At 45.5% G+C, this 27,841-nt stretch overlaps 1 protein-coding gene across 1 annotated transcript; it reads left to right on the top strand.

The window, feature by feature from the left end:
* The first annotated feature begins 389 nt into the window (after positions 1-389).
* Positions 390-27,437, top strand: LOC112220946 (neuronal acetylcholine receptor subunit alpha-3-like). The gene is made up of 7 exons (XM_024382945.2): positions 390-621; positions 22,199-22,338; positions 22,452-22,496; positions 22,616-22,725; positions 22,905-23,112; positions 23,368-24,336; positions 26,674-27,437. Exons 1-7 carry the CDS (start codon positions 564-566, stop codon positions 26,797-26,799), a joined length of 1,656 nt encoding a protein of 551 aa, XP_024238713.1. The 5' UTR covers positions 390-563; the 3' UTR covers positions 26,800-27,437.
* Positions 27,438-27,841: the final 404 nt, after the last annotated feature.

The following is a 27,841-nucleotide window of genomic DNA, read 5'->3' as shown; positions in this document are numbered from 1 at the left end:
AATTGATTATATATGTAATAAAGTATGGTTACATTTCATTTACTCTGTTAAACCGACCCGAGGAACGACTTCGATAGCAACTGTGAATCGATTTAGTTATTAAGAGATCTCTCAATAATTAATCTCACGATAGCACATTGGTAGTAGTCAGTGACAAATATAAAAGCTAAACAGGGCTGGGTTTGGTTAAAAAATCGGGAGTGGCAATGCGCGCAACCATCCTGTCTGAACGCAGGTCTCAATACCGTAGCCTATGGTTAGTGTGTTGTAACTTTTCTTAGGGCTATCGTGGGCTAACAGTAGGCTATATTGGTCATGTTTGCATAACATGTTTATATATCTAAAATTACCTTGTGAGAAAAAAAACATGTGTGAGGTTGTGCCCGAGGGGGGCGGGACAAGCCGAGGCTCTCAATGTCGGAGAGCGCGCGCTGACATCAGTCTCACCATGCGCAGCGCCCAGAAAAATGTCTCTCTAAATTTTACCCATCGACTCCTTCTGTGTGTTTACCAAATAGTCCCAGTTCTTATCTAAAAGGCATCCCCAGAGCGCCGAGGTGTAGATGAGTTCCTCCAGGAAAGTCACCGTGCTGCTTATGCTGGTGGTCCTGACAGTGCAAGGTAAGACAAGCGTTTTGAAGAAGTGGGGATGTCGGAGAGTTTGGGGAGTGCAGAACCAACTTACAATATGAGAGATCTGAGCGCTACTGCAAACTTCACATAGTATAATATAGGCTAGGTTATTCATCTCACAGATACATTCATTAGTGATTTTCTGTCTTTATTGTAAGCAGTTCGCGTTGTTGGTGGGTTGATTTTTCTGATTGTGCGACGAACTAGAAACCCCGTTTTTCACTCCGCAGCATTGTAACGGTCCGAAATTTAGTCATCATCTCCCGACAGAAATTCACAAATTAATCGTAATGATTGCTATGTTTGCCCGTTGAAGCTTTTCAACAAAGTAGGCTAATTTGTCTTTTGCGTGTGGTTCTGCGGAAACCACATAAATAAACGCTAATCCGTTTTTTTAAAGGCTACGAAAGTTGGTTATAATCACAGATTCTGAGAAAATGTAATGTCATAGAGCCTTGCAGCGCTATCTATTCAGATTAATATAGCGGCATGGCTGTGGTGGCTGGTGGCACTTTAAATTGGGAGGACGGGCTCATGGTAATGGCTGGAACATAATGAAAGGAATGGTGTAAAACACATCAAACACCTTGTTTTCCAAGTGTCTGATAACATTCCATTTACTCCATACCATCTATGATCCTTCCTCCCCCCACAAGACTCCTCTACGGTAGGCTATGGTTTGTCATCCCAGGGGATGAACTGTGGTCGTGACACTACGTGCCTTCAAGCACAGGGAACCCATGTTTGCAGTTTTTACTGCATGCCTGTCCAGAGACTCGTACACTGTGCATGCTGAGTGTGTTACTGACGTATCATTTCAGCTCTGCCTCTTCAAAACAGATGTAACATGCTAAAATAAGTCTATACCTCCAAGCCACACTAAAGTGCACCTGACCTAACTTTCTGTGCCAAGCATTATGTACCATGACCGTGTATGTTGTGCATTACACACGTGGTTTATGTATACCTGAGTTAAATGGAACTGTCCATTCCAGAGCTGTGAGTTGACTCGCATGTGCCTGTGATCTGGAAAGTCTGGGGTGAGGAGCACAGAGTACATCTCATCCTGTCTCTGCATTCTACTCTATAAGTCTGTTCTGTTCCCATCTACATTACCGTTCTGTTCTGTTGTTCTGTTTAGTCATTCTGCAGTTCCACTCTGGTCTTTTCTGTTCTGTGTCACAGCTTTCTGTTCTTTGTTCTCATCTCGTTGCCCAGGGATGGTTCTATATCTTTGTGTGTGTGTGTGTGTGTGTGTGCGTGTGTGTGTGTGTGTGTGTGTGTGTGTGTGTGTGTGTGTGTGTGTGTGTGTGAGACCCTTCCTGTAACACCGACACCATTCTGTATACATCTGGCCCTTCTTTGGACACTGTGTTAACAAACCTCCAAACGAGCTTCAACGCCATTACAACACTCCTTCTGTGGCCTCTGTGGCAACTGCTTTTAAATGCTTGTAAAACTAACTACTCTGGATGGTTCTGACTTAGAATATGTGGACAACTACAAATACCTAGGTGTCTGGTTAGACTGTAAACTCTCCTTCCAGACTCACATTAAGCATCTCCAATCTAAAATTAAATATAGAATCGGCGATGTCATCTACAAAATAGCCTCCAACACTCTATTCAGCAAACTGGATGTAGTCTATCACGGTGCCATCCGTTTTGTCACCAAAGCCCCATATACTACCCACCACTGTGACCTGTATGCTCTCGTTGGCTGGCCCTCGCTACATATTCGTCGCCAAACCCACTGGCTCCAAGTCATCTATGAGTCTTTGCTACGTAAAGCCCCGCCTTATCTCGCTCACTGGTCACCATAACAACACCCACCCGTAGCATGCGCTCCAGCAGGTATATTTCACTGATCACCATAACAACACCCACCCGTAGCACGCGCTCCAGCAGGTATATCTCACTGGTCACCATAACAACACCCACCCGTAGCACGCGCTCCAGCAGGTATATTTCACTGGTCACCATAACAACACCCACCTGTAGCATGCGCTCCAGCAGGTATATTTCACTGGTCACCATAACAACACCCACCCGTAGCACGCGCTCCAGCAGGTATATTTCACTGGTCACCATAACAACACCCACCCGTAGCATGCGCTCCAGCAGGTATATTTCACTGGTCACCATAACAACACCCACCTGTAGCATGCGCTCCAGCAGGTATATTTCACTGGTCACCATAACACACCCACCCGTAGCACGCGCTCCAGCAGGTATATTTCACTGGTCACCATAACAACACCCACCCGTAGCATGCGCTCCAGCAGGTATATTTCACTGGTCACCATAACAACACCCACCCGTAGCATGCGTTCCAGCAGGTATATTTCACTGGTCACCATAACAACACCCACCCGTAGCATGCGCTCCAGCAGGTATATTTCACTGGTCACCATAACAACACCCACCCGTAGCACGGGCTCCAGCAGGTATCTTTCACTGGTCACCATAACAACACCCACCCGTAGCATGTATATCTCACTGGTCACCATAACAACACCCACCTGTAGCATGCGCAGCAGCAGGTATATCTCACTGGTCACGATGACAACACCCACCCATAGCACGCGCTCCAGCAGGTATATCTCACTGGTCACCATAACAACACCCACCCACACATAGCATGCGCTCCAGCAGGTATATCTCACTGGTCACCATAACAACACCCACCCGTAGCACGCGCTCCAGCAGGTATATTTCACTGGTCACCATAACAACACCCACCTGTAGCATGCGCTCCAGCAGGTATATTTCACTGGTCACCATAACAACACCCACCCGTAGCACGCGCTCCAGCAGGTATATTTCACTGGTCACCATAACAACACCCACCTGCGCTCCAGCATGCGCACCATAACCAGCAGGTAGCAGGTATTTCACTGGTCACCATAACAACACCCACCCGTAGCACGCGCTCCAGCAGGTATATTTCACTGGTCACCATAACAACACCCACCCGTAGCATGCGCTCCAGCAGGTATATTTCACTGGTCACCATAACAACACCCACCTGTAGCATGCGCTCCAGCAGGTATATTTCACTGGTCACCATAACAACACCCACCCGTAGCACGGGCTCCAGCAGGTATATTTCACTGGTCACCATAACAACACCCACCCGTAGCATGCGCACCATCCAGCAGGTATATTTCACTGGTCACCATAACAACACCCACCCGCAGGTATATCTCACTGGTCACCATAACAACACCCACCCGTGCGCAGGTCCAGCAGGTATATTTCACTGGTCACCATAACAACACCCACCCGTAGCATGCGCTCCAGCAGGTATATTTCACTGGTCACCATAACAACACCCACCCCACCCGTAGCACGGGCTCCAGCAGGTATCTTTCACTGGTCACCATAACAACACCCACCCGTAGCATGTATATCTCACTGGTCACCATAACAACACCCACCTGTAGCATGCGGTATATTTCAGGTCAGCAGATATATCTCACTGGTCACGATGACAACACCCACCCATAGCACGCGCTCCAGCAGGTATATCTCACTGGTCACCATAACAACACCCACCCACACATAGCATGCGCTCCAGCAGGTATATCTCACTGGTCACGATGACAACACCCACCCATAGCACGCCCACCCGCTCCAGCAGGTATATCTCACTGGTCACCATAACAACACCCACCCGTAGCATGCGCTCCAGCAGGTATATTTCACTGGTCACCATAACAACACCCACCCATGCGCTCCAGCACGCGCTCCAGCAGGTATATCTCACTGGTCACCATAACAACACCCACCCGGTCAGCATGCGCTCCAGCAGGTATATTTCACTGGTCACCATAACAACACCCACCCGCAGGCATATCTCACTGGTCAGCACGCGCTCCAGCAGGTATATCTCACTGGTCACCATAACACCCACCCGTAGCATGCGCTCCAGCAGGTATATTTCACTGGTCACCATAACACCCACCCGTAGCATGCGCTCCAGCAGGTATATCTCACTGGTCACCATAACAACACCCACCCGTAGCATGCGCTCCAGCAGGTATATTTCACTGGTCACCATAACAACACCCACCCGTAGCACGCGCTCCAGCAGGTATATTTCACTGGTCACCATAACAACACCCACCCGTAGCATGCGCACCAGCAGGTATATCTCACTGATCACCATAACAACACCCACCCGTAGCATGCGCTCCAGCAGGTATATTTCACTGGTCACCATAACAACACCCACCCGTAGCATGTGCTTCAGCAGGTATATCTCACTGATCAAAGCCAACACTTCTTTTGGCTGCCTTTCCTTCCAGTTCTCTGCTGCCAATGACTGGAACGAATTGCAAAAATCACTGAAGCTGGAGACTTATATCTCCCTCTCTAACTTTAAGCATCAGCTGTCAGAGCAGCTTACCAATCACTGTACCTGTACACAGCCAATCTGTAAAAAGCACACCCAACATCTTGCTCTTTTGTACCCCAGTATCTCTACTTGCACATCATCATCTGCACATCTATCACTCCAGTGTTAATGCTAAATTGTAATTATTTCACCCCTGTGGCCTATTTATTGCCTTACCTCTCTACTCTTCTACATTTGCACACACTGAACACAGATCTTTGTCCATTGTGTTTATTGACTATACATTTGTTTGTGTGTAACTCTGTGTTGTTTTTGCCGCACTGCTTTGCTTTATCTTGGCCAGGTCGCAGTTGTAAATGAGAACTTGTTCTCAACTAGCTTACCTGGTTAAATAAAGGTGAAATAAAAAAAAATATTGCATTCTGATCCTGTGTGTGTGTGTGTGTTGTGTTCCAAACCTGCTACCTGCAGACTGCCATACAGTCCCACTGTAGCAGCCAGTGAGAGACTGGGACACAACTCTCTCTCTAATGGTGTGTAGTGTCTTTACTATCATTAAATTGAATACTTAGTTTTTATCAAAGATTCTCTGTAATTAGTATTACGCGATCATACTGATTAATCATGTAACTGTAATTAACTAGGAAGTCGGGGCACCAAGAAAAATATTTAGATTAAAGTTATAATTTCCTAATATAACCTTTCAGATATTTTATATCTGATCAATTAGTCTTCGAATTAATGAATTATTTACTTTACCTCACGTTAGTCTCATTCCAAACATCGTAAATTGTTGGTTATCTGCACGAACCCAGTCTTCACTATGAGTCATCCATACATCAATTGTCTTAAATCATTTATTTACTATTTACTATTTACACAGAAATGCATAAACAAACAGTAGATAAGTACAAGGAAATGATAACGGAGTTTCCCTTGTGGGATAAACCGGTATCGCGGCTTGGTGGAGAAAAGGGGAAGTGGGGATCAACTGAGATGAGACACTACAAAGTTGATAATTATAACAAATGAAATGCTAATCCTTTGCACATGAATGCTCACTCATTCAGGAACAATTGCAATCAATATATATATTTACGCTCAGTGTGTCGTCGGGATCATTGTTGAGAAGTTAGTTTCTGTTGGAGAGATTTCATCCTCTCTCTTGCTCTCTCTATCGGGGTTAGAGGGGATAGTTCAGGCCGACATTCATTCATGTTGTTGGTATCGATAGTCTAAGAGTTTAACCATGTGGTATGGTTAAAAGATTCAGCAATGGTCTACAGCCTTTGTCCCCTCGTAATGGAGAAAAACATGGTCTGGTGAGAATTTCTCAAAGTTGGGATTTATTCAGAATTGCAGAAAAGGGCCTGTCCCAGGATGCCTGACCCTAACTGGGCTCATGGCCGGTCCTCTGATTTAGTTCGACTCAAAAGGGAATTGGAGTTTCCTTCATTAAACAGTCCAAAATCACATTACACAATTTTACAAACAGTATCATCCTCACTCATTCATCTTATACAACAATTAGATGTAAACCTCATATCTGAGGCTATTATATAAACAGCGTTATGGTAATGTGGCCACACCGTCTCCCATGAGCTTCCCCAAGTTGTAACAAACGGACCAGTTCGTAACTGGATTCTTCACCGATCTTTTATACCTTCTCCGGAACGTAAATGTTGTTCGGACCTCAAGTTCTGTGAGGTGGAAGAAATTCCTTTGTTCTCTATGAAAACTCACTCTGTCTCTATACTGTGTGGCCATGAGGCTCTTTGACCACAGCAGCCTGGTTGTAGGAGCAGAGATGGGGGGATGGTGCTCGCTGTACCCTAAGAGGGCAACGTCATGACAGGTGTTAGTGGGAGTCAGAAGGAAGTGTGTTTATGAGGAGGACTCTGTACATCCACCAGGATTCACTTCACCCACTTCCCTTTACCTGTTCTGGACAGTTGCAAGACAGATGGTGTTTCTACTGTACTATAGTGTATACAGGCTATTAAACTGGGATTAGATTATGAAAAAGTAAAAGTAGGAGAACATCGTAATAAGCCTTTCTGAGGTTCTCATCTCAGGTCCTGTCTGTTTGACATGAACATGGACACAGAGACACTTTCAATTCCATTCCATTCAATTGTTTTATTTAATTATGTGGACCCATTTGTGTTATAGTGAGGGCACAGAGACCTCTCTCTTCCTCCCCTCTCTCTTCCTCCCCTCTCCTCTCTCTCTTCCTCCCCCTTCTGCCTACCCTCCCCCACTATCTTCCTCTCCTCACTCTCTCTCTCTCTCTCTCTCTGCCTACCCTCTCTCTCTTTCGCTCTCGCTCTCTCTCCTTCCCCTCTTTCTCTGCCTACCTCTCCCCACCTCATCCTATCCCGCCCCCCATGCCTCCCTCTCCTCCACTCCACTTAGGTGCCATGGTGAATGTGTGGGCTTTGTCTCAGTCAGGGCTGTATCCTGGTCAGTGTGTAGATTAGAGTGTACAGTACAGTACACTCTGAGAGGAGGTCCATTCAGCCTCCCATACTGAGGCATTAGAACAGGTATTGTCTCCATCCTGTGGATTGGTGGTTTGTCTCTGTAACAGAGGAATTGCTGATCCTGCAATCCTAGGATTTGGGGTATTTATAGTGAGGGACAGAGACTGGATAAGGGAATTTGGAGTTAAGGAAGGACAAATAGGTACACTAGAAAGAGGCCGTCAGAGTAATGTGTATTCATAATATTTAAAGAGTGCTTAAGAGTCCACTCCCAAAGTCCTAATTCTACTTCTGGCCTTAATAAACATAAACCTAAGCCTAAACTGAAACCTAAGCCTATAGCTTCATCTCCACCAACCCTTTCCTAACCCTTACATCCAGCCCCAGTCTAATGACTGAACCTTTCCCAACCCAAATGGTCGCAAAGCAGTGCTGCGTTTCTCGGTGGAGCCCCTCCCACAACCCCTATAGTAAAACTACAGCCCAATTTGCCTTTTTATGGTGAGTGTTTATTTTTTCTTATGTTTGTGTGGGTGTTTGTGTGGATGTGTATTAGTGTCTCAGAGGTTCACAGATCCTCTTAACATGATTGCTGTGCGATTATTGCTCGGCACTTCGGTCTTACACACACGGTGGGAGCCTCATTTCACCGCAATACCCCCCACAGCTTAGCAAACCCCCCCTTACCTCCCCCTGCCTCCCTCCTCCATCCCATGGATGTCCTTTGAGAACTCCCAGTCTTCTGAACTGCGGACAGACTGAGTCACGTCTGAGGATAGAAAGAGGAGAGGATGGAGGGATGGAGCCTTGCCCGGAGGAGAGAAAGAGGAGAGGATGGAGGGATGGAGCCTTGCCCGGAGGAGAGAAAGAGGAGAGGATGGAGGGATGGAGCCTTGCCCGGAGGAGAGAAAGAGGAGAGGATGGAGGGATGGAGCCTTGCCCGGAGGAGAGAAAGAGGAGAGGATTGCCCGGAGGAGAGAAAGAGGAGAGGATGGAGGGATGGAGCCTTGCAGGAGGAGAGAAAGAGGAGAGGATGGAGGGATGGAGCCTTGCCCGGAGGAGAGAAAGAGGAGAGGATGGAGGGATGGAGCCTTGCAGGAGGAGAGAAAGAGGAGAGGATGGAGCCTTGCCCGGAGGAGAGAAAGAGAAGAGGATGGAGGGATGGAGCCTTGCCTGGAGGAGAGAAAGAGAAGAGGATGGAGGGATGGAGCCTTGCAGGAGGAGAGAAAGAGGAGGATGGAGGGATGGAGCCTTGCCCGGAGGAGAGGATGGAGGGATGGAGCCTTGCAGGAGGAGAGAAAGAGGAGAGGATGGAGGGAGGGAGGGAGGAAAGGAGCCTTGTCGGAGGAGAGAAAGAGAAGAGGATGGAGGGATGGAGCCTTGCAGGAGGAGAAAAAGAACACTCCAGAGCAGGAAGAGAAGGGTGTCTCCTTCCGTCTTGATGTCTTCCTCTCTTTCTCCCTCTCTCTATTTCCTTTCGTTCTTAACCTCATCTCCCTGACGAACTCTTGCTGTGCTGCCTCTAGTTGTACTGTGACAGTAGAGTGGCAAACATTACCAACCATGCATTTAGCAAAGTGGCCAATAGCGGCCTTGCTACATATAGAGAAAGCATGCCTGTATAAATATGATCCCTTTTCAATCCCTTGCTCCATATTCAGAATGTTTAGAATGTTCTGAATGTTCCTCGACATCCACTCCTGTCTGCATGACTGCTGCCTGACTGCATACGTACATTTATGAATCATGACGCAAACGCCACTGTGCTTTCAACTCAACAGTACTGGCTGCCTACCTTTGTCACACACATTTGGGAAGCCTGTAGATTCTGTTGTGCACTGCGGTCCAGGGCCACTACGTCTCATGTGGAACTCCATCCTCGTAAACCTGCCGTGCACTTGTCTCTGAGTGTGTGTGTGTGTGTGTGTCATCTGCTTCTGTGTGTGTGTTTGCCCGTGGTGTGGGGCAGTTGGAGTGTGAGAGGTTCAGGGCAAGGTTGTTTTGAGTAAAAGGGAATGGTGTTTGTTGATGGAGATACACCATCAGCTCCTGATGACCTCAGGTAGCAGGATTACTACACAGTAGGCTGGCAGACATTCGCATAAGCTCCTCACTGTGGACATTCAGCATGCAAGAGGGCAGCAGATAGGAGCAATATGGGGAGTATGGTAATCAAGGGTGGATGGATAGAGAGGCAATGCGCACACAAGCCCACACACACACACACACTGCTTCGTGGTCAAACGTTCAGTGATCACATTAATTTCTCTAGTGAATCATAAAGCATGTCACAAACACCCATCTTACTCTCTTGGACAAACGCTAACGCACACATGCACACACACACACAGACCAATCAGAGCCATCAGCTTATTTTTGGTCGTAATTAGTTCCTTTGGAGCGGGCGACCCGCAGCCTCACGCATCTTGGTCAATCTCGTCAAGCACACGTCTGATCAAAGGGCTCTCAGCCAATGAGGTTTCAGCCCTTTAGGGCTCTCTGCTCCATTTCCACAGAAAGGGACACTCTGCTTGGCTTCTTAACTCCTAATCAATGTGGCCGTTGAAAAGATATGTCTGCTTAGTGCTTTCTAAGAGCTGTCGCTGAGAGTCAGGCGTAGATTCAGTCAGATCAAATCAAATCAAATCAAATTTTATTTGTCACATACACATGGTTAGCAGATGTTAATGCGAGTGTAGCGAAATGCTTGTGCTTCTAGTTCCGACAATGCAGTAATAACGAGCAAGTAATCTAACTAACAATTCCAAAAAAACTACTGTCATACACAGTGTAAGGGGATAAAGAATATGTACATAAGGATATATGAATGAGTGATGGTACAGAGCAGCATAGGCAAGATACAGTAGATGATATCGAGTACAGTATATACATATGAGATAAGTATGTAAACCAAGTGGCATAGTTAAAGTGGCTAGTGATACATGTATTACATAAGGATGCAGTCGATGATATAGAGTACAGTATCAACGTATGCATATGAGATGAACAATGTAGGGTAAGTAACATTATATAAGGTAGCATTGTTTAAAGTGGCTAGTGATATATTTACATCATTTCCCATCGATTCCCATGATTAAAGTGGCTGGAGTAGAGTCAGTGTCATTGACAGTGTGTTGGCAGTAGCCACTCAATGTTAGTGGTGGCTGTTTAACAGTCTGATGGCCTTGAGATAGAAGCTGTTTTTCAGTCTCTCGGTCCCAGCTTTGATGCACCTGTACTGACCTCGCCTTCTGGATGGCAGCGGGGTGAACAGGCAGTGGCTCGGGTGGTTGATGTCCTTGATGATCTTTATGGCCTTCCTGTAGCATCGGGTGGTGTAGGTGTCCTGGAGGGCAGGTAGTTTGCCCCCGGTGATGCGTTGTGCAGACCTCACTACCCTCTGGAGAGCCTTACGGTTGAGGGCGGTGCAGTTGCCATACCAGGCGGTGATACAGCCCGCCAGGATGCTCTCGATTGTGCATCTGTAGAAGTTTGTGAGTGCTTTTGGTGACAAGCCGAATTTCTTCAGCCTCCTGAGGTTGAAGAGGCGCTGCTGCGCCTTCCTCACGATGCTGTCTGTGTGAGTGGACCAATTCAGTTTGTCTGTGATGTGTATGCCGAGGAACTTAAAACTTGCTACCCTCTCCACTACTGTTCCATCGATGTGGATGGGGGTGTTCCCTCTGCTGTTTCCTGAAGTCCACAATCATCTCCTTAGTTTTGTTGACGTTGAGTGTGAGGTTATTTTCCTGACACCACACTCCGAGGGCCCTCACCTCCTCCCTGTAGGCCGTCTCGTCGTTGTTGGTAATCAAGCCTACCACTGTTGTGTCGTCCGCAAACTTGATGATTGAGTTGGAGGCGTGCATGGCCACGCAGTCGTGGGTGAACAGGGAGTACAGGAGAGGGCTCAGAACGCACCCTTGTGGGGCCCCAGTGTTGAGGATCAGCGGGGAGGAGATGTTGTTGCCTACCCTCACCACCTGGGGGCGGCCCGTCAGGAAGTCCAGTACCCAGTTGCACAGGGCGGGGTCGAGACCCAGGGTCTCGAGCTTGATGACGAGCTTGGAGGGTACTATGGTGTTGAATGCCGAGCTGTAGTCGATGAACAGCATTCTCACATAGGTATTCCTCTTGTCCAGATGGGTTAGGGCAGTGTGCAGTGTGGTTGAGATTGCATCGTCTGTGGACCTATTTGGGCGGTAAGCAAATTGGAGTGGGTCAAGGGTGTCAGGTAGGGTGGAGGTGATATGGTCCTTGACTAGTCTCTCAAAGCACTTCATGATGACGGATGTGAGTGCTACGGGGCGGTAGTCGTTTAGCTCAGTTACCTTAGCTTTCTTGGGAACAGGAACAATGGTGGCCCTCTTGAAGCATGTGGGAACAGCAGACTGGTATAGGGATTGATTGAATATGTCCGTAAACACACCGGCCAGCTGGTCTGCGCATGCTCTGAGGGCGCGGCTGGGGATGCCGTCTGGGCCTGCAGCCTTGCGAGGGTTAACACGTTTAAATGTCTTACTCACTTCGGCTGCAGTGAAGGAGAGACCGCATGTTTCCGTTCCAGGCCGTGTCAGTGGCACTGTATTGTCCTCAAAGCGGGCAAAAAAGTTATTTAGTCTGCCTGGGAGCAAGACATCCTGGTCCGTGACTGGGCTGGGTTTCTTCCTGTAGTCCGTGATTGACTGTAGACCCTGCCACATACCTCTTGTGTCTGAGCCGTTGAATTGAGATTCTACTTTGTCTCTGTACTGGCGCTTAGCTTGTTTGATAGCCTTGCGGAGGGAATAGCTGCACTGTTTGTATTCAGCCATGTTACCAGACACCTTGCCCTGATTAAAAGCAGTGGTTCGTGCCTTCAGTTTCACACGAATGCTGCCATCAATCCACGGTTTCTGGTTAGGGAATGTTTTAATCGTTGCTATGGGAACGACATCTTCAACGCACGTTCTAATGAACTCGCACACCGTATCAGCGTATTCGTCAATGTTGTTGTCTGACGCAATACGAAACATCTCCCAGTCCACGTGATGGAAGCAGTCTTGGAGTGTGGAGTCAGCTTGGTCGGACCAGCGTTGGACAGACCTCAGCGTGGGAGCTTCTTGTTTTAGTTTCTGTCTGTAGGCAGGGATCAACAAAATGGAGTCGTGGTCAGCTTTTCCGAAAGGGGGCGGGGCAGGGCCTTATATGCGTCGCGGAAGTTAGAGTAACAATGATCCAGGGTCTTTCCACCCCTGGTTGCGCAATCGATATGCTGATAAAATTTAGGGAGTCTTGTTTTCAGATTAGCCTTGTTAAAATCCCCAGCTACAATGAATGCAGCCTCCGGATAAATCGTTTCCAGTTTGCAGAGAGTTAAATAAAGTTCTTTCAGAGCCATCGATGTGTCTGCTTGGGGGGGATATATACGGCTGTGATTATAATCGAAGAGAATTCTCTTGGTAGATAATGCGGTCTACATTTGATTGTGAGGAATTCTAAATCAGGTGAACAGAAGGATTTGAGTTCCTGTATGTTTCTTTCATCACACCATGTCACGTTGGCCATAAGACATACGCCCCCGCCCCTCTTCTTACCAGAAAGATGTTTGTTTCTGTCGGCGCGATGCGTGGAGAAACCCGCTGGCTGCACCGCTTTGGATTGCGTCTCTCCAGTTAGCCATGTTTCCGTGAAGCAGAGAACGTTACAGTCTCTGATGTCCCTCTGGAATGCTACCCTTGCTCGGATTTCATCAACCTTGTTGTCAAGAGACTGGACATTGGCAAGAAGAATGCTAGGGAGTGGTGCACGATGTGCCCGTCTCCGGAGTCTGACCAGAAGACCGCTTCGTTTCCCTCTTTTTCTGAGTCGTTTTTTTTTTGGTCGCTGCATGTGATCCACTCGGTTACACTGGTTGTAAGGCAGAACACAGGATCCGCGTCGCGAAAAACATATTCTTGGTCGTACTGATGGTGAGTTGACGCTGATCTTATATTCAGTAGTTCTTGTCGGCTGTATGTAAAGAAACCTAAGATGACCTGGGGTACTAGTGTAAGAAATAACACGTAAAAAAACAAAAAACTGCATAGTTTCCTAGGAACGCGAAGCGAGGCGGCCATCTCTGTCGGCGCCGGAAGTTAACAGATCAACTGTTAACCGGGCAATAGCCGACACCCAAATAGCTGATGTTTTGGCGGTGTCGGAGCTGGAACTGCGTTGGAGCTGTCAAATCGGTGAGCAACTGCTCTTGATCATTGTCATGAAGCCACACCCGTCCCACATGTTAGAAGTTCAGAATGAGAAAGTGTAGGCTATATAGAAATAATGACGCTCAAATTGAAAATCATTTCAACTAAATAATGTGGATTTCTATCAGCTTAATGGAGGTGTAGATCACACCTCACATTCCAGTGTCTGAACTTGTGAACAAGGCTGCATGGGATTTCTCTTAATAATTAGGGCTGAGATCCCGCGGGATCGATATGACAACAGCCAGTGAAAGTGCATGGTGCCAAATTCAAAACAACAGAAATCCCATAATTAAAATTGCTCAAACATACAAGTTTTTCACACCATTTTAAAGATGCACTTCTTGTTAATCCCACCACAGTGTCCGATTTCAAATAGGCTTTACGGCGAAAGCGAAACGACCACAAACGATTATGTTAGGTCACCGCCAAGTCACAGAAAAACACAGCCATTTTTACAGCCAAAGAGAGGAGTCACAAAAATCAGAAATGGAGAGAATTAATCATTAACCTTTGATCTTCATCAGATGACACTCATAGGACTTCATGTTACACAATACATGTATGTTTTGTTCGATAAAGTTCATACTTATATAAAAAAGTCTCAGTATACATTGGCGCGTTATGTTCAGTAGTTCCAAAAACATCCGTTGATTTTGCAGAGAGCCACATCATTTTACAGAAATACTCATAATAAATGTTGTGTTATACATGGAACTTAAGATACACTTCTCCTTAATCCAACCGCTGTGTCAGATATCAAAAAAGCTTTAGGGAAAAAGCAAACCATGCAATAATTGGAGTACGGCGCTCAGAGCTCAAACAAGCCAAAAAGATATCCGCCATATTGTGCAGTCAACAGAAGTCAGAAATAACATTATAAATATTCACTTACCTTTGATGATCTTCATCAGAATGCATTCCCAGGAATCCCAGTTCCACAATAAATGTTTGTTTTGTTCGATAATGTCCATCATTTATGTCCAAATAATTCCTTTTGTTAGAGCGTTTGGTAAACAAATCCAAACTCACGAAGTGCGTTCACTAGGAGCAGACGAAATGTCAAAAGTTCAGTTTCAGTCTGTAGAAACATTTCAAACAAGGTATAGAATGAATCTTTAGGATGGTTTTAACATAAATCTTCAATAATGTTCCAACCGGAGAATTCCTTTGTCTGTAGTATTGCGATGGAACAGAGCTCGCTCTCACGTGAACGAGCGTCACGAGCTCAAGGCATTCTGGCAGACCTCTGACTCATTCCCCTCTCATTCACCCCCACTTCAGAGTAGAAGTATCAAACAAGGTTCTAAAGACTGTTGACATCTAGTGGAAGCCTTAGGAAGTGCAACATGACCAATATCCCACTGTATCTTCAATAGGGAATAAGTTGAAAAATGACCAACCTCAGATTTCGCACTTCCTGGTTGGATTTTGTCACAGGTTTTTGCCTGCCATATGAGTTCTGTTATACTCACAGAAATCATTCAAACACTTTTAGAAACTTCAGAGTGTTTTTAATCCAAATAAACTAATAATAAGCATATATTAGCAACTGGGACCCGTGTAGCAGGCAGTTTACTCTGGGCACCTCTGGGCACCTTATTTATCCAAGCTACTCAATACTGCCCCCAGCCATAAGAAGTTTTAATGCGACTCTGTAAAGCCAATGGCATTGTGCACTTTAGGTATAACCCAGAAGCAGCTTGTGGATTTGAAAGATCTAACACAGTTCCACCTCCGACTTCGCCAAAACAACCGCTATGCTGATGTCAGCTGAAGTGGATCTGATTGAATTAAGCCCCTAGTCTTAGGTTGTACAGAGATTTGGGATAAAGAGTTGATGGATCAGGAGGAGGACATATACATACGTCTGGTTCTCTGTGTTTCTGGTTCTCTCTCCATAGTTGCATATAACACACAAACACATATCCTTGTGTCTTTACTGGGCCATGTTTAATGTGACAGCTGGCAGTTTCTGTCACAATGATGTCACCAGTGGTTGAAAAGTGAGAGGGTATTATTAAGTCTGTATGGTGTAAGGAACCTTCCAATCTACACAGAGAAAAATAAAGAAATAAAGGATGAAGAAGGGGGAAGGAAGGAACAGAGGAAATGCATTTCTTTTATTTTTCAGTGCGAACAAAAGGACCAATTAATGAATAGATTATAATTGCCCTCATTTCCCCTACCCAATTAGGGGTTTAAACAAGGTTCTCAGAGCGCAGCCAATCAGGGACCAGTGCTGTGTTTTAATGTCGGCAGGTAGTGAAGACAGAAATTACAGCCATCCACTGGGCTCTCTCTGGAGAGGAGATCTTTCATTAAGCTGCAAGACTCAGCAGGTCTCGGCGCCGCTTTAAGTGACCTCAGAAATCTTGTGGAAAGTTTGTCTGGGATCTTACTAACTTCTTCAGAATGTATTACTGTAACATGGAACATTAGGGCTGTGGGAAACTGTTAGAAGGTTCTGAAATGTACCCCTGGTGTCACGCCCTGGCCTTAGTTATCTTTGTTTTCTTTATTATTTTGGTTAGGTCAGGGTGTGACATGGGGGATTTATGTGTTTGTCTGGTCTAGGGTTTTTTGTATGTTTATGGGGCTGTTTCCTTTCTAGGTAGTTTATAGGCCTATGGTTGCCTAGATTGGTTCTCAATTAGAGGCAGCTGTCTATCGTTGTCTCTGATTGGGAACCATATTTAGGCAGCTATATTCTGTGGGTATTCTGTGGGTGATTGTTTCCTGTCTTTGTGTTCTCTGCACCAGATAGGACTGTTTCGGTTTTGCCACGATTGTTGTTTTTGTAATTGTGTTCATGTTGAGTTTCTCATATTAAAAACCATGAACTCTAACCATGCTGCATTTTGGTCCTCCTCTCCTTCGACGGAAGAAAGCAGTTACACCTGGCCAAGATGTCTAACATGTACCCCAGGCCAGTTCAGGAGACTGTTGGGAAATGTTATTCCCCAGAAGAACACTCACATTAATTGTATAGGACTTGAGTGATGTTTGAGACACATTTAGCCACATTTGACATCTACATTTATACTTTGGTCAGTTAGCAGATGCTCTTAATCAAATCAAATCACATTTTATTTGTCACATTCCCATGGTTAGCAGATGTTAATGCGAGTGTAGCGAAATACTTGTGCTTTTAGTCCCGACAGTGCTGTCATATCTAACAAGTAATCTAACAACTACCTAATACACACATGTAAGTGTATGGATGAGCAATGGCCGAGTAGTATATACAGTGAGGGGGAAAAAGTATTTGATGCCCTACTGATTTTGTACGTTTGCCCACTGACAAAGAAATGATCAGTCTATAATTTTAATGGTAGGTTTATTTGAACAGTGAGAGACAGAATGAAAAACACATGTCAAAAATGTTATACATTTATTTGCATTTTAACGAGGGATATTAGTATTTGACCTCTCTGCAAAACATGACTTAGTCGGGCCCAGCTTTGATGCACCTGTACTGACCTTGCCTTCTGGATGGTAGCTGTGTGAACAGGCAGTGGCTCGGGTGGTTGATGTACTTGATGATCTTTTTGGCCTTCCTGTGTCATCGGGTGCTGTAGGTGTCATGGAGGGCAGGTAGTTTTCCCCCGGTGATGCGTTGTGCAGACTGCACCACCCTCTGGAGAGCCTTGTGGTTGAGGGCAGTGCAGTTGCCGTACCAGGCTTTGATACAGCCCGACAGGATGCTCTCGATTGTGCATCTGTAAAAGTTTGTCAGGGTTTTAGGTGACAAGCCAAATTTCTTCAGCCTCCTGAGGTTGAAGAGGCGGTGTTGCGCCGCCTTCACCTCACTGTCTGTGTGAGTGGACCATTTCAGTTTGTCTGTGATGTGTACACCGAGGAACTTAAAACATTCCACCTTCTCCACTGCTGTCCCTTCTATGTGGATAGGGGGTGCTCCCTCTGTTTCCCGAAGTCCACGATCATCTCCTTTGTTTTGTTGACGTCTGGGCCAGCAGCCTTGCGAGAGTTAACACGATTAAATGTTTTACTCACATCAGCAACAGAGAATGAGGGGGGGTTCAGTCTTTGTTAGCTGGCCGTGACGGTGGCACTTTTTTACCCTCAATGTGGGTAAAGAAGGTGTTTAGTTTGTCTGGAAGCGTGATGTCGGTGTCCGTGACGTGGCTGGATTTCTTTTTGTAGTCCGTGATTTCCTGTAGACCCTGCCACATATATATTGTGTCTGAGCGAAGAATTGTGACTCCACCTTGTTCCTGTCCTGGCATTTTGCTTGTTTGATTGCCTTGCGGAGGGAATAGCTACACTGTTTATATCCAGACATATTTCCAGACCTCTTTCCATGGTTAAATGCAGTGGATCGCGCTTTCAGGTTTGCGCGAATGTCGCCATCCATCCATGGTTTCTGGTTAGGGTAGGTTTTAATAGTCACAATGGGTTCAACATCTCCAATGCACTTCTTTGTAAACGCACTCACCGAGTAAGCGTATAGGTCGATGTTGTTCTCTGAGGCTGACCGGAACATATTCCAGTCCGTGTGATCAAAACAATCTTGAAGCGTGGCTTCCGATTGGTCGGACCAGCGTTGAATGGTTCTCGTCATCGGTACATCCTGTTTGAGTTTCTGCATATAAGACGGAAGGAGCAAGATGGCGTCGTGGACGGATTTGCCGTAGGGGGGACGGGAGATGGCTTTGTATGCATCGCGGAACTTAGAGTAGCAGCGGTCGAGGGTATTGCGCATAGCTCAATCAATGCTGGAAGAATTTTGGTAGACTTGTTCTCAAATTTGCTTTGTTAAAATCCCCAGTTACAATAAATGCAGCCTCATGATGTATGGTTTCCAGTTTGAATATAGTCCAGTGAAGTTCCTTGATGGCCGTCTTGGTGTCTGCTTGAGGGGGAATGTACACAGCTGTGACTATAACTGACGAGAATTGTCTTGGTAGGTAAAATGGCCGGCACTTGATTGTAAGGAATTCTAGATCGGGTGAGCAGAAGGATTTGAGTTCCTGAATGATGTTCTGATTTCACCATGAGTCGTTTACACCATGAGGTGTTTATCTCTGTCGGCGCGATGCATGGAGATGCCCGGTGGCTGAACCGATTCCGACAACATATCCCAAGAGAGCCATGTTTCTGTGAAACAGAAAATGTTACAATCTTTGATGTCTCTCTGGAAGGTAACCTTTGCTCAAATTTTGTCTACCTTGTAATTCTTAGGGATCGGCGTACCGCTAGCAGGACACCAGCCAACAACATCCGGTGAAATTCCTAGGGAGCGCAATTAAAATAAATAATCGGAATATTAAACATTCATGAACATTATATAATTTAAAACTTACATTTTTGTTAATCTAACTGCGTTGTCCGACTTACAATAGGCTTTATGGCGAAAGCATACCATGAGATTGTCTGAGGACGGCGCCCCACATCAACATATTTTTCAACCAGCACAGGCTTCATAAAATCACAAATGGCGATTAAATTTAAAAAAAATCCTTCTTTATATCCCAAAATGTCTGTTTTAGTTGGCTCCTTCGATTTCAGAAATCCACTCGTTCAACAGGCAGACAAAGGAGTCCAAAAAGCTACTGCTAAACTTCGTCCAAGCAAGTCAAACAATGTTTCTATTTAATCCTCAGGTACTCTAAAATGTAATAGTATACTCGGGAGCGGTGTGCATGTCTATGGAGCCTTGCCAGGTGTCCGCTTCGTCTGCCCCTTCTGTGGCGTTGTTGCTTTGGATCACCTACTGGAATTAGCTCCATTGTCCTGGGTGGTGGTCCGAACAGAGTATCCGCTTCGGGAAAATTGTATTCCTGGTAGTAATTTTTGATGTTGCTCTTATATCCAATAGTTCTTCCCGGCTGTATGTAATAAGACTTAAGATTTCCTGGGGTAACAATGTAAGAAATAATATAGATTGAAAAAAAATCTGCATAGTTTCCTAAGAACTCGAAGCGAGGCGACCATCTCTGTCGGTGCCATGCTACATGCCAGAGCAACTTACAGTTTGCATTCAACTAAGGTAGATAAAACAGCTACATATCACAGTCATTGAAAGTAAGAACATTCCGCAATATAGCAGCATATTAGCCTGGACCCAAATCAGTTTGTACTTTTGCCTACTCCGTTGACATTTTCAAGCCAAACATGTTTTGGATGAGAATTCCATAAGGAGTTGGCAAGAGAGCAGCAACAGACTGGCACCCAGCATTACCATACACACTGAGTGGACAAAACATTGTAACACAAATGCTACATTGGTTAGGTTAGCGCTGTCCTTTGTGTGTGTCTTTAATGTGGAGGGAGACTGAGAGTGCCAGATCCCTCTGAAATAAAGTATCTAAACAGAGACGTAAATATACACTGAACGTACAAACCATTATGAACGCCTGCTTTTTCCATTGCATAAATGAACCAGGTGAATGCTATGATCCCCTTATTGATGTCATTTGTTAAATCCACTTTAATCATTAAGAACACATTCTTATTTACAATGACGGCCTAGGAACAGTGGGTTAACTGCCTTGTTCAGGGGCAGAACAACAGATTTTTTAGCTGGTCAGCTCAGGGATTTGATATAGCAACCTTTCGGTTACTGGCCCAACGCTCTAACCACTAGGCTACCTGCCGCCCCTTTAATCGAAGGAGTGCCTTTGATTTGACGGTCTGCACATGCACAGTTCGGCGCGAGGTGACCGTGCCAGGTGACCGTGCGCCTGGCACCTACTACCATACCCTGTTCAAAGAAACGTTCATCTTTTGTCTTGCCCATTCACCCTCTGAATGGCACATATACACAATCCATGTCTCAGTTGTCGCAAGGCTTAAAAATCTGCCTTTAAAACTTTGACTGACTTGCCTAGTTAAATAAAAGTTGAATAAAAAAAATAAGTTATTTTTGATGAAGATGAAAATGTGTCCGTTTGTCGCTTTCACGACGTTGGACTAATAACATGTTCAACGTCTTAAGACATTGGTTCAGATCAGAGAGGTTGTGCCTTTTAGATTAAGACATTGGTTCAGATCAGAGAGGTTGTGCCTTTTAGATTAAGACATTGGTTCAGATCAGAGAGGTTGTGCCTTTTAGATTAAGAGAAAATGAACAAAGTTTGGTAACAGAACGACGGTTCCTGCTGCTTGTGCTTTTATTCTGTTACCAGTTAGGAGAGTACAGGATGGTGTGTGTGTGTTTGCGGGTGTATGTGTTGGTTATCTAGCAGTTCTCTTCCTGACCTCACCTCTCAAACCAATTGTATTGAGTGGAAGTTTGCACTGAGTTCTTAGTCAATATGTTAAATAGGAACCATGTTTTTCAAGAGTAATCTTAAACATCCAACTGGTGTGGATAAAATAGATGTGTGGTTAAATTTGGTTGGAATGTGGTACTGGCAGGGTTGTTGATTCAATACCTGTCTGGACCACATATAACCTACAGAACACACATGATTTACTGTTAACTGTAAGTCCCCAAAAATAACATTTTATTCATTCATTATTACCAGGAAATGTTTTTGTGTTGTTTTGGCCCTGTTTGCACTTTTAATCACTAAATGCTTTCAGCCACTCTACTCTCTGGTCACAGAATGGAGGGGTGATGCACTGATGCTCAAATCCACTGGTCCCAGTATCTAGGCTGTACTGGTGTTAGTTGTCTACTGGTGCAGAGGCAGACAGACAAACAGACAGAAAGACCGCTGACAGACATGCTGACATGCAGACAGACAAACAGACAGAAAGACTGCTGACAGACATACAGACGGACGGACGGACAGCTAACTTTGGAGCTTGCAGGCTGGGGAGAGAGACGAGAGACTGGTGGTCTTTTAAAGGCTGTGTTCAATTAACCATGAGAGAGATGGGGGGAGATAGAGAGGGAGGGGAAAATGATGAAGGAAGAAAGGGAGTGTGAAGGTTAGAGGGAGAGGAGGGGAATTAAAAGATTGGTGTCCTTTGAAGCTATGGCCGATGCGGGGGTGGAGGGATGTCCCAAGTGAGGCACGATTTTCTGCTCGGACAGGCGTGGGTTTCACGCGTTGTCCCCGGCAACCAAGTCACCAGTGGGGTAGGTTTTTGCACGTCACGAAATGACCTTCATACCTACTATGCCAGGTCTACTCAGAATTTAACAGGTTTGGGCACACACACACGCAGGCACACACACACACATAACTGACATTGCGTTCCAGTCTGTGGGGATTTACTAAAAGCTTCCACTTGGCTTCCTCTGTAGAAACAGCTCCTATGTGTGACTCCTCACACACCGTACTTCGATGAGACACAACTTTCCATCCATTCACAGCAAAGAGCTATTGATTAAAACCCTCATGTGGACAAAGTGATGAAATGCTAAAGGTTGAATCATGACTCCTCTAAAGTCCCCTTCATTTAAAGCCTGACAACAAGGGATCATCTCTTTGTGGTAATAATTTAAAAAGACACCCTACTATTTTGTAAAAGCCCCCCGAGTGGAGATTCTCTCTCACTCTCTCTCTCTCTACCTCTCAGGTTGTTTGTCATCCAAGGGGGAGGACAGGCTGTTCAGGAAGCTATTCAGGAGATACAACCAGTTCATCAGACCAGTGGAGAATGTCTCTGATCCTGTTACCGTGGAGTTTGAGGTCTCCATATCCCAGCTGGTCAAAGTGGTGAGACTCACCTGCATCATTACTGGAGCAAATAAGCATATACCTTTTGAAGTAATTACTTGATTATGTACAGGCTATGACGTCATGTTCATTTCTCCCCCATCTCTTCTCAGGATGAAGTCAATCAGATTATGGAGACCAATCTTTGGCTGAGACATGTAAGTCAAGTTATCATCTGATCTAAGAACTGAGGTCTAAACCCCCCAGTACAGCAGTTAGCATAGTAGGCACTGTTAAAATATGGTCTGAGATCTGTTTTCTCCTCTCTTTGTTGCAGGTCTGGAATGACTACAAGCTGAAATGGTTTCCCGTTGAGTATGACGGACTTGAGTTCATTCGTGTGCCCTCCAATAAGATATGGAGGCCGGACATCGTCCTCTACAACAAGTGAGCTCAATATCTTAACTATGTACATTATATCGATGTTCTCTTGTTGCTTTTCAGCCAACAGTGCTAAATGCTGCACTAACCATCACTCATTGTCTCTTCTCCAGATCTGTGGGTGTTTTTTTTGTTGCCATCAGTGATAAATGATATGTTAACTATCATATCTCCCCTCTCTTCAGTGCTGTGGGAGATTTCCTAGTTGAGGACAAAACCAAAGCTCTGCTGAAGTTTGATGGCACCATCACCTGGATCCCCCCCGCCATCTTTAAATCATCCTGCCCCATGGATATCACCTACTTCCCCTTTGACTACCAGAACTGCTCCATGAAGTTTGGCTCCTGGACCTACGACAAGGCCAAGATCGACCTGGTGCTAATAGGGTCAAAGGTCAGTAATCACATTGGTTAGCTAGTTTACTAACTCATTTGCTAGCTAGTTAGCTAACTCCACATTAAGAAAATGTGCTGGGTTTTTTGGCTAATTCATTGTGGCTGGGTTTATTGTTTACTTAGTAAATTTCAACAGGAAGTACTTCCTGGTCTTTTTTATGATGTAATCTCAGTCGAAACCCTCTTTATCTCCTTCTAGGAGAGAACTCCCTAGGCTCTGCTTCACTGCTAACATACTACTGTCTCTCCGTAGGTGAACCTCAAAGACTTCTGGGAGAGCGGCGAGTGGGAGATCATCGATGCCCCGGGCTACAAACACGACATCAAGTACAACTGCTGTGAGGAGATCTACCCAGACATCACCTACTCCTTCTACATCAGACGCCTCCCTCTCTTCTACACCATCAACCTCATCATCCCCTGTCTCCTCATCTCCTTCCTCACCGTCCTCGTCTTCTACCTCCCCTCTGACTGTGGAGAGAAGGTGACCCTCTGTATCTCTGTCCTCCTGTCCCTCACTGTGTTTCTCCTGGTCATTACTGAGACCATCCCGTCTACGTCTCTGGTCATCCCTCTCATCGGGGAGTACCTCCTCTTCACCATGATCTTCGTCACCCTCTCCATCGTCATCACCGTGTTCGTGCTGAACGTCCACTACCGTACGCCCATGACTCACACCATGCCGGCCTGGGTCCGGTCTGTGTTCCTGGGGTTGCTGCCCAAGGTGATGCTCATGAGGAGGCCTGTAGACCAGGGCTGCCCCTCCTCTGTGGGGAGTGGGAGAGGAGATGGAACAGGAGGGGGGAGTATTGGAGGTGGAGGTGTGGGAGGAGCGAGGGGAACGGGGAAGAAAAGGAAAAACAGTATTGGAGGACGAATAGGGGGAGGGATAGGGGGAGGGTGTGTGCAGGTGGACGGGGGTGCGGTCGCAGCCGAAAGGGGGCAGGTGGGGGCGATGAACTGTGTGGAGTACGGTGAAGTGCAAAACAAGCCGAAGTTCCCCTGTAAGGGGAAAGAGGTGCCCATCCCCACCGTTCCCCCGGTGGTTCCCCCTCCTGCCCCTTCTGAGCCGGACCTACCCAAACTGCCCCGAGCTCTCAACGCCCCGCCCAACATCAACGCAGTGGTGGCCTTCTCCGTGGTGTCACCAGAGATCAAACAAGCCATCGAGAGTGTCAAGTACATCGCTGAGAACATGAGGACACGCAACAAGGCCAAAGAGGTAGGACACTTTGGGTTATTACATCATTATTTGTCAGTAACTACAGATGAATGCTCTGCAGTGTAGTTCTTTGTGAGCTGAGGTTTTGGATCACATCTAATAGTGAACTGAAGAGAGCAGAAGCATTCCCTAGTCCTTCTCCCTCTTGCAGCTTGTCCAGTGGAAGTGGTATATAAAATACAAGCTGTAATTAGACTTCAGCTAAATGGAATTGGCAAATGTGCTGGGCCATGTACACACACACACGGTACATCCTTACACACACAGATTCACATTAATCCATGCAAACACAATTTTATACACACATTCTCACACACAAATATTCTTACACACCCAGACCCAACTGAGGCAGGGTATTCTCTGATAGAGAGCCAAACTCCATGGGGTCTCATTCCTGCTTTCTACCTGGTTTAATCTACAAAGCTGTTTGTGAGAGAGCTTCAGTTAGCTTCACCCCTCTCTCTGCATCTGGCTGATACGCTTGTTGTTGCTCAGTGTTTTCGCAGTCTTTTCTTAGTAAGGCCTGATCTCAGTGCTGAAATGATGCACACAGAACAGTCATACACACTTCAGGAGACAATGGCATTACTGACCCAATCATGATATATGCGATAGGGCTCAAGGAAAACTGGTATTTTGTTTCTGTCTCTTTCGGTCTGTCTTGTTCTCTTGCGAGGTGAGTGAGAGTGAGAGTGAGAGTGAGAGTGAGAGTGAGAGTGAGAGTGAGAGAGAGAGAGAGAGAGAGGTGAATGAACTGTGATAGAAAGAACACAGGGCATTCTACGCCATTATAAAACCAATTCAAATACCTTTGAATGTGTCATTGAACGAATTGCACTTCATAGCAGCGAGGTGTGGGGTCCACTTGCAAAACAAGATTTCACCAAATGGGACAAGCACCCCATTGAAACCCTGCATGCAGAGTTCTGTAAGATTCTCCTACATGTCCAGAGGAAAACTACAAACAATGCATGTAGGGCAGAATTAGGCCAATATCCACTAATAACAAAAACTCAAAAAAAAGCAATTTAGTTTTGGAAACATCGAAACACCCCCTCTCATATCATTACCAAGCCCTGCAATGCCAAGAGCTGAGCAAAGAAAGAGTCCCCTCATCCAGCTGGTCCTGGAGTCACAAACCTGTTCTACTAACACACTGGAGCCTCAGGACCAGAACATCCAATCAATCAGAATAAACCAAATTACAACACAGTCAAAACAAAACTTCTTGCTTATTGGGAAACATAAGCACAAGCATCAAGCAAAAGGCAGTGCTATCTGTCCCTAAATTGACAGCATACCGTGGCTAACTATTTGACCATGGTTACTGATCAAAACCGTACGAAAACCTTGACAAAGTACAGGCTCAGTGAGCACAGTCTTGCCATTGAGAAGGGTAGACACAGGAAAACCTGGCTCCCTGTAGAGGAAAGGCTGTGCAACCACTGCACAACAGCAGAACCTGAGACAGCGCTGCATTTCCTGACAAAATGTCAAAAATATAAAACAATTAGTCATTTCCCCAAATTTGAAACCCTTATTCAAGGTTTCAAAGACCTCTCTGATGAGAGTAGGCTACCCATCCTGTTGGGGGAGGATGCAGAGAGCTGTGGGTTGGCAGCACACTACATTAATGCCTGCCATAAGATGAGGGACAGTGTCTGACAGACCAATCAACCTGCACATGTCCTCTACTGTATGCTTATTGTTATTGTTCAATGTATGGTTATTTTGACCCTTGGTTATTGTTGTTACTGTTGTCCTGTTGACAATTTTGATTCTTATTATTTTAAAATTGTAAATATCCAAAGTAAGCTTTGATAATGTGTACATTGTTACGTAATGCCAATAAAGCAAATTGAATTGAAACTTGAGAGAGAGAGACAGGGAAAGAGGGAGGGAGAGGGGGGGGAGAGAGGGGGAGAGAGAGGGGAGGGAGGAGGGAGGAGAGAGAGAGAGACAGTGAAAGGGAGGGAGAGAGAGAGACAGTGAAAGGGAGGGAGAGAGACAGTGAAAGGGAGGGGGAGAGAGGGGGAGAGAGAGAGAGGGAGGGGAGGGAAAGAGAAAGAGAGAGGGAGGGGAGAGAGGGAGGGGGAGAGACAGGGAAGGAGAGAGGGAGGGGGAGAGACAGGGAAAGAGAGAGGGAGGGAAAGAGAGAGGGAAAGAGAGAGGGGAAGAGATTAATATTACTTCCCTTTTGAACTTTTAAATCCCTGCTTAACCCTCCCTCACATCCCTTTCCTTCTTTGTCTGACAGTATTTCCAATTGCCTTTAATGATCTGTGATTCCCTGTCCTCTGACGAGCTGTGTGTGTGTGTGTGTGTGTGTCCCCCCAGGTGGAGGATGACTGGAAGTACGTAGCCATGGTGATTGACAGGATCTTCCTGTGGGTGTTTGTGACGGTGTGTATCACTGGAACTCTGGGACTGTTCCTACAGCCTCTCATCGGCTTCTTCACATGAACCGTGACACTACTCTTTTCTCCTTTCTTTGGTGTCTTTCTGTTTCTGTTATCCTCTCATTCTCTCCAATCGTCAATGTTTCTATTCTCTCTCTCACACTCCCATTATTTATTTCATCTTCTACTGGCATCTATTATCTTCCTGTCCAAAAGCAGGAAAAATACATGGATTTGTATTTTTTAAATGGCATTGCCTCATTATAACCAGTGATTTACTGTGTAACCCTTTTCTTAGGACAACTACATTCTTACTGGTTACCATCTCTGTTACTACCCCTGTATTATGCCAGTAGAGAAGTTAGTTCTTGTTCTAGACATGATGCCAAACGGATCTAGAATATGTAGCTCTGTGCCGTATGTAGTCAGTGGCTGACTGAAGGAGTAACCACACCATGCCTCTTTCTTAATGGCATACTGTTCATGTTATGATACTGTAGTCTACTGATTTGTTCATGATATAAATCTTCTATACCTATCTTCACTCCTGTGCTATGCTTAAGGCTAGGAGTATTTCCTTACCAGGAACAACTCTATGGAAATACTCCTGACCTAAGTTATACTTTCTATACAGTACCAGTCAAAAGTTTGGACACCTAATCAATCCAGGGTTCTTCTTTATTTTCTACATTGTAGAATAATAGCGAAGACACCAACACTATGAAATAACAGATATGGAATCATGTAGTAACCAAAAAAGTGTTAAATAAATCAAAATATATTTTATATTTGAGATTCTTCAAAGTAGCCACCCTTTGCCTTCATGACAGCTTTGCTGTAGAACACACAAAACACACACACACACACACACAAAATAGTTTGTGTCCAAGCTTTTGACTGGTACTGTACAAAATATATAGATTATGCATGATTAATGATGCTAACTTTAAATAAGGTTTCTGTACAGACGTGGTTTTATGACTTTAATATACCATGATAGCATGTTTACATATCACACTGGGGTTGGCTAACCACTCAATGTAAATGTACAAACTGTAAAGACACTTTGAAATGCACGTTGTAGATTAAAACCTCTCTGTAAAAGA

The sequence above is a fragment of the Oncorhynchus tshawytscha genome, linkage group LG21 (assembly GCF_018296145.1).
Source record: "Oncorhynchus tshawytscha isolate Ot180627B linkage group LG21, Otsh_v2.0, whole genome shotgun sequence".
NCBI classification, from domain to species: Eukaryota; Metazoa; Chordata; class Actinopteri; order Salmoniformes; family Salmonidae; genus Oncorhynchus; species Oncorhynchus tshawytscha.
The sequence above is the reverse complement of the archived record's forward strand: the minus strand, read 5'-3'. Positions and strand labels throughout refer to the sequence as shown.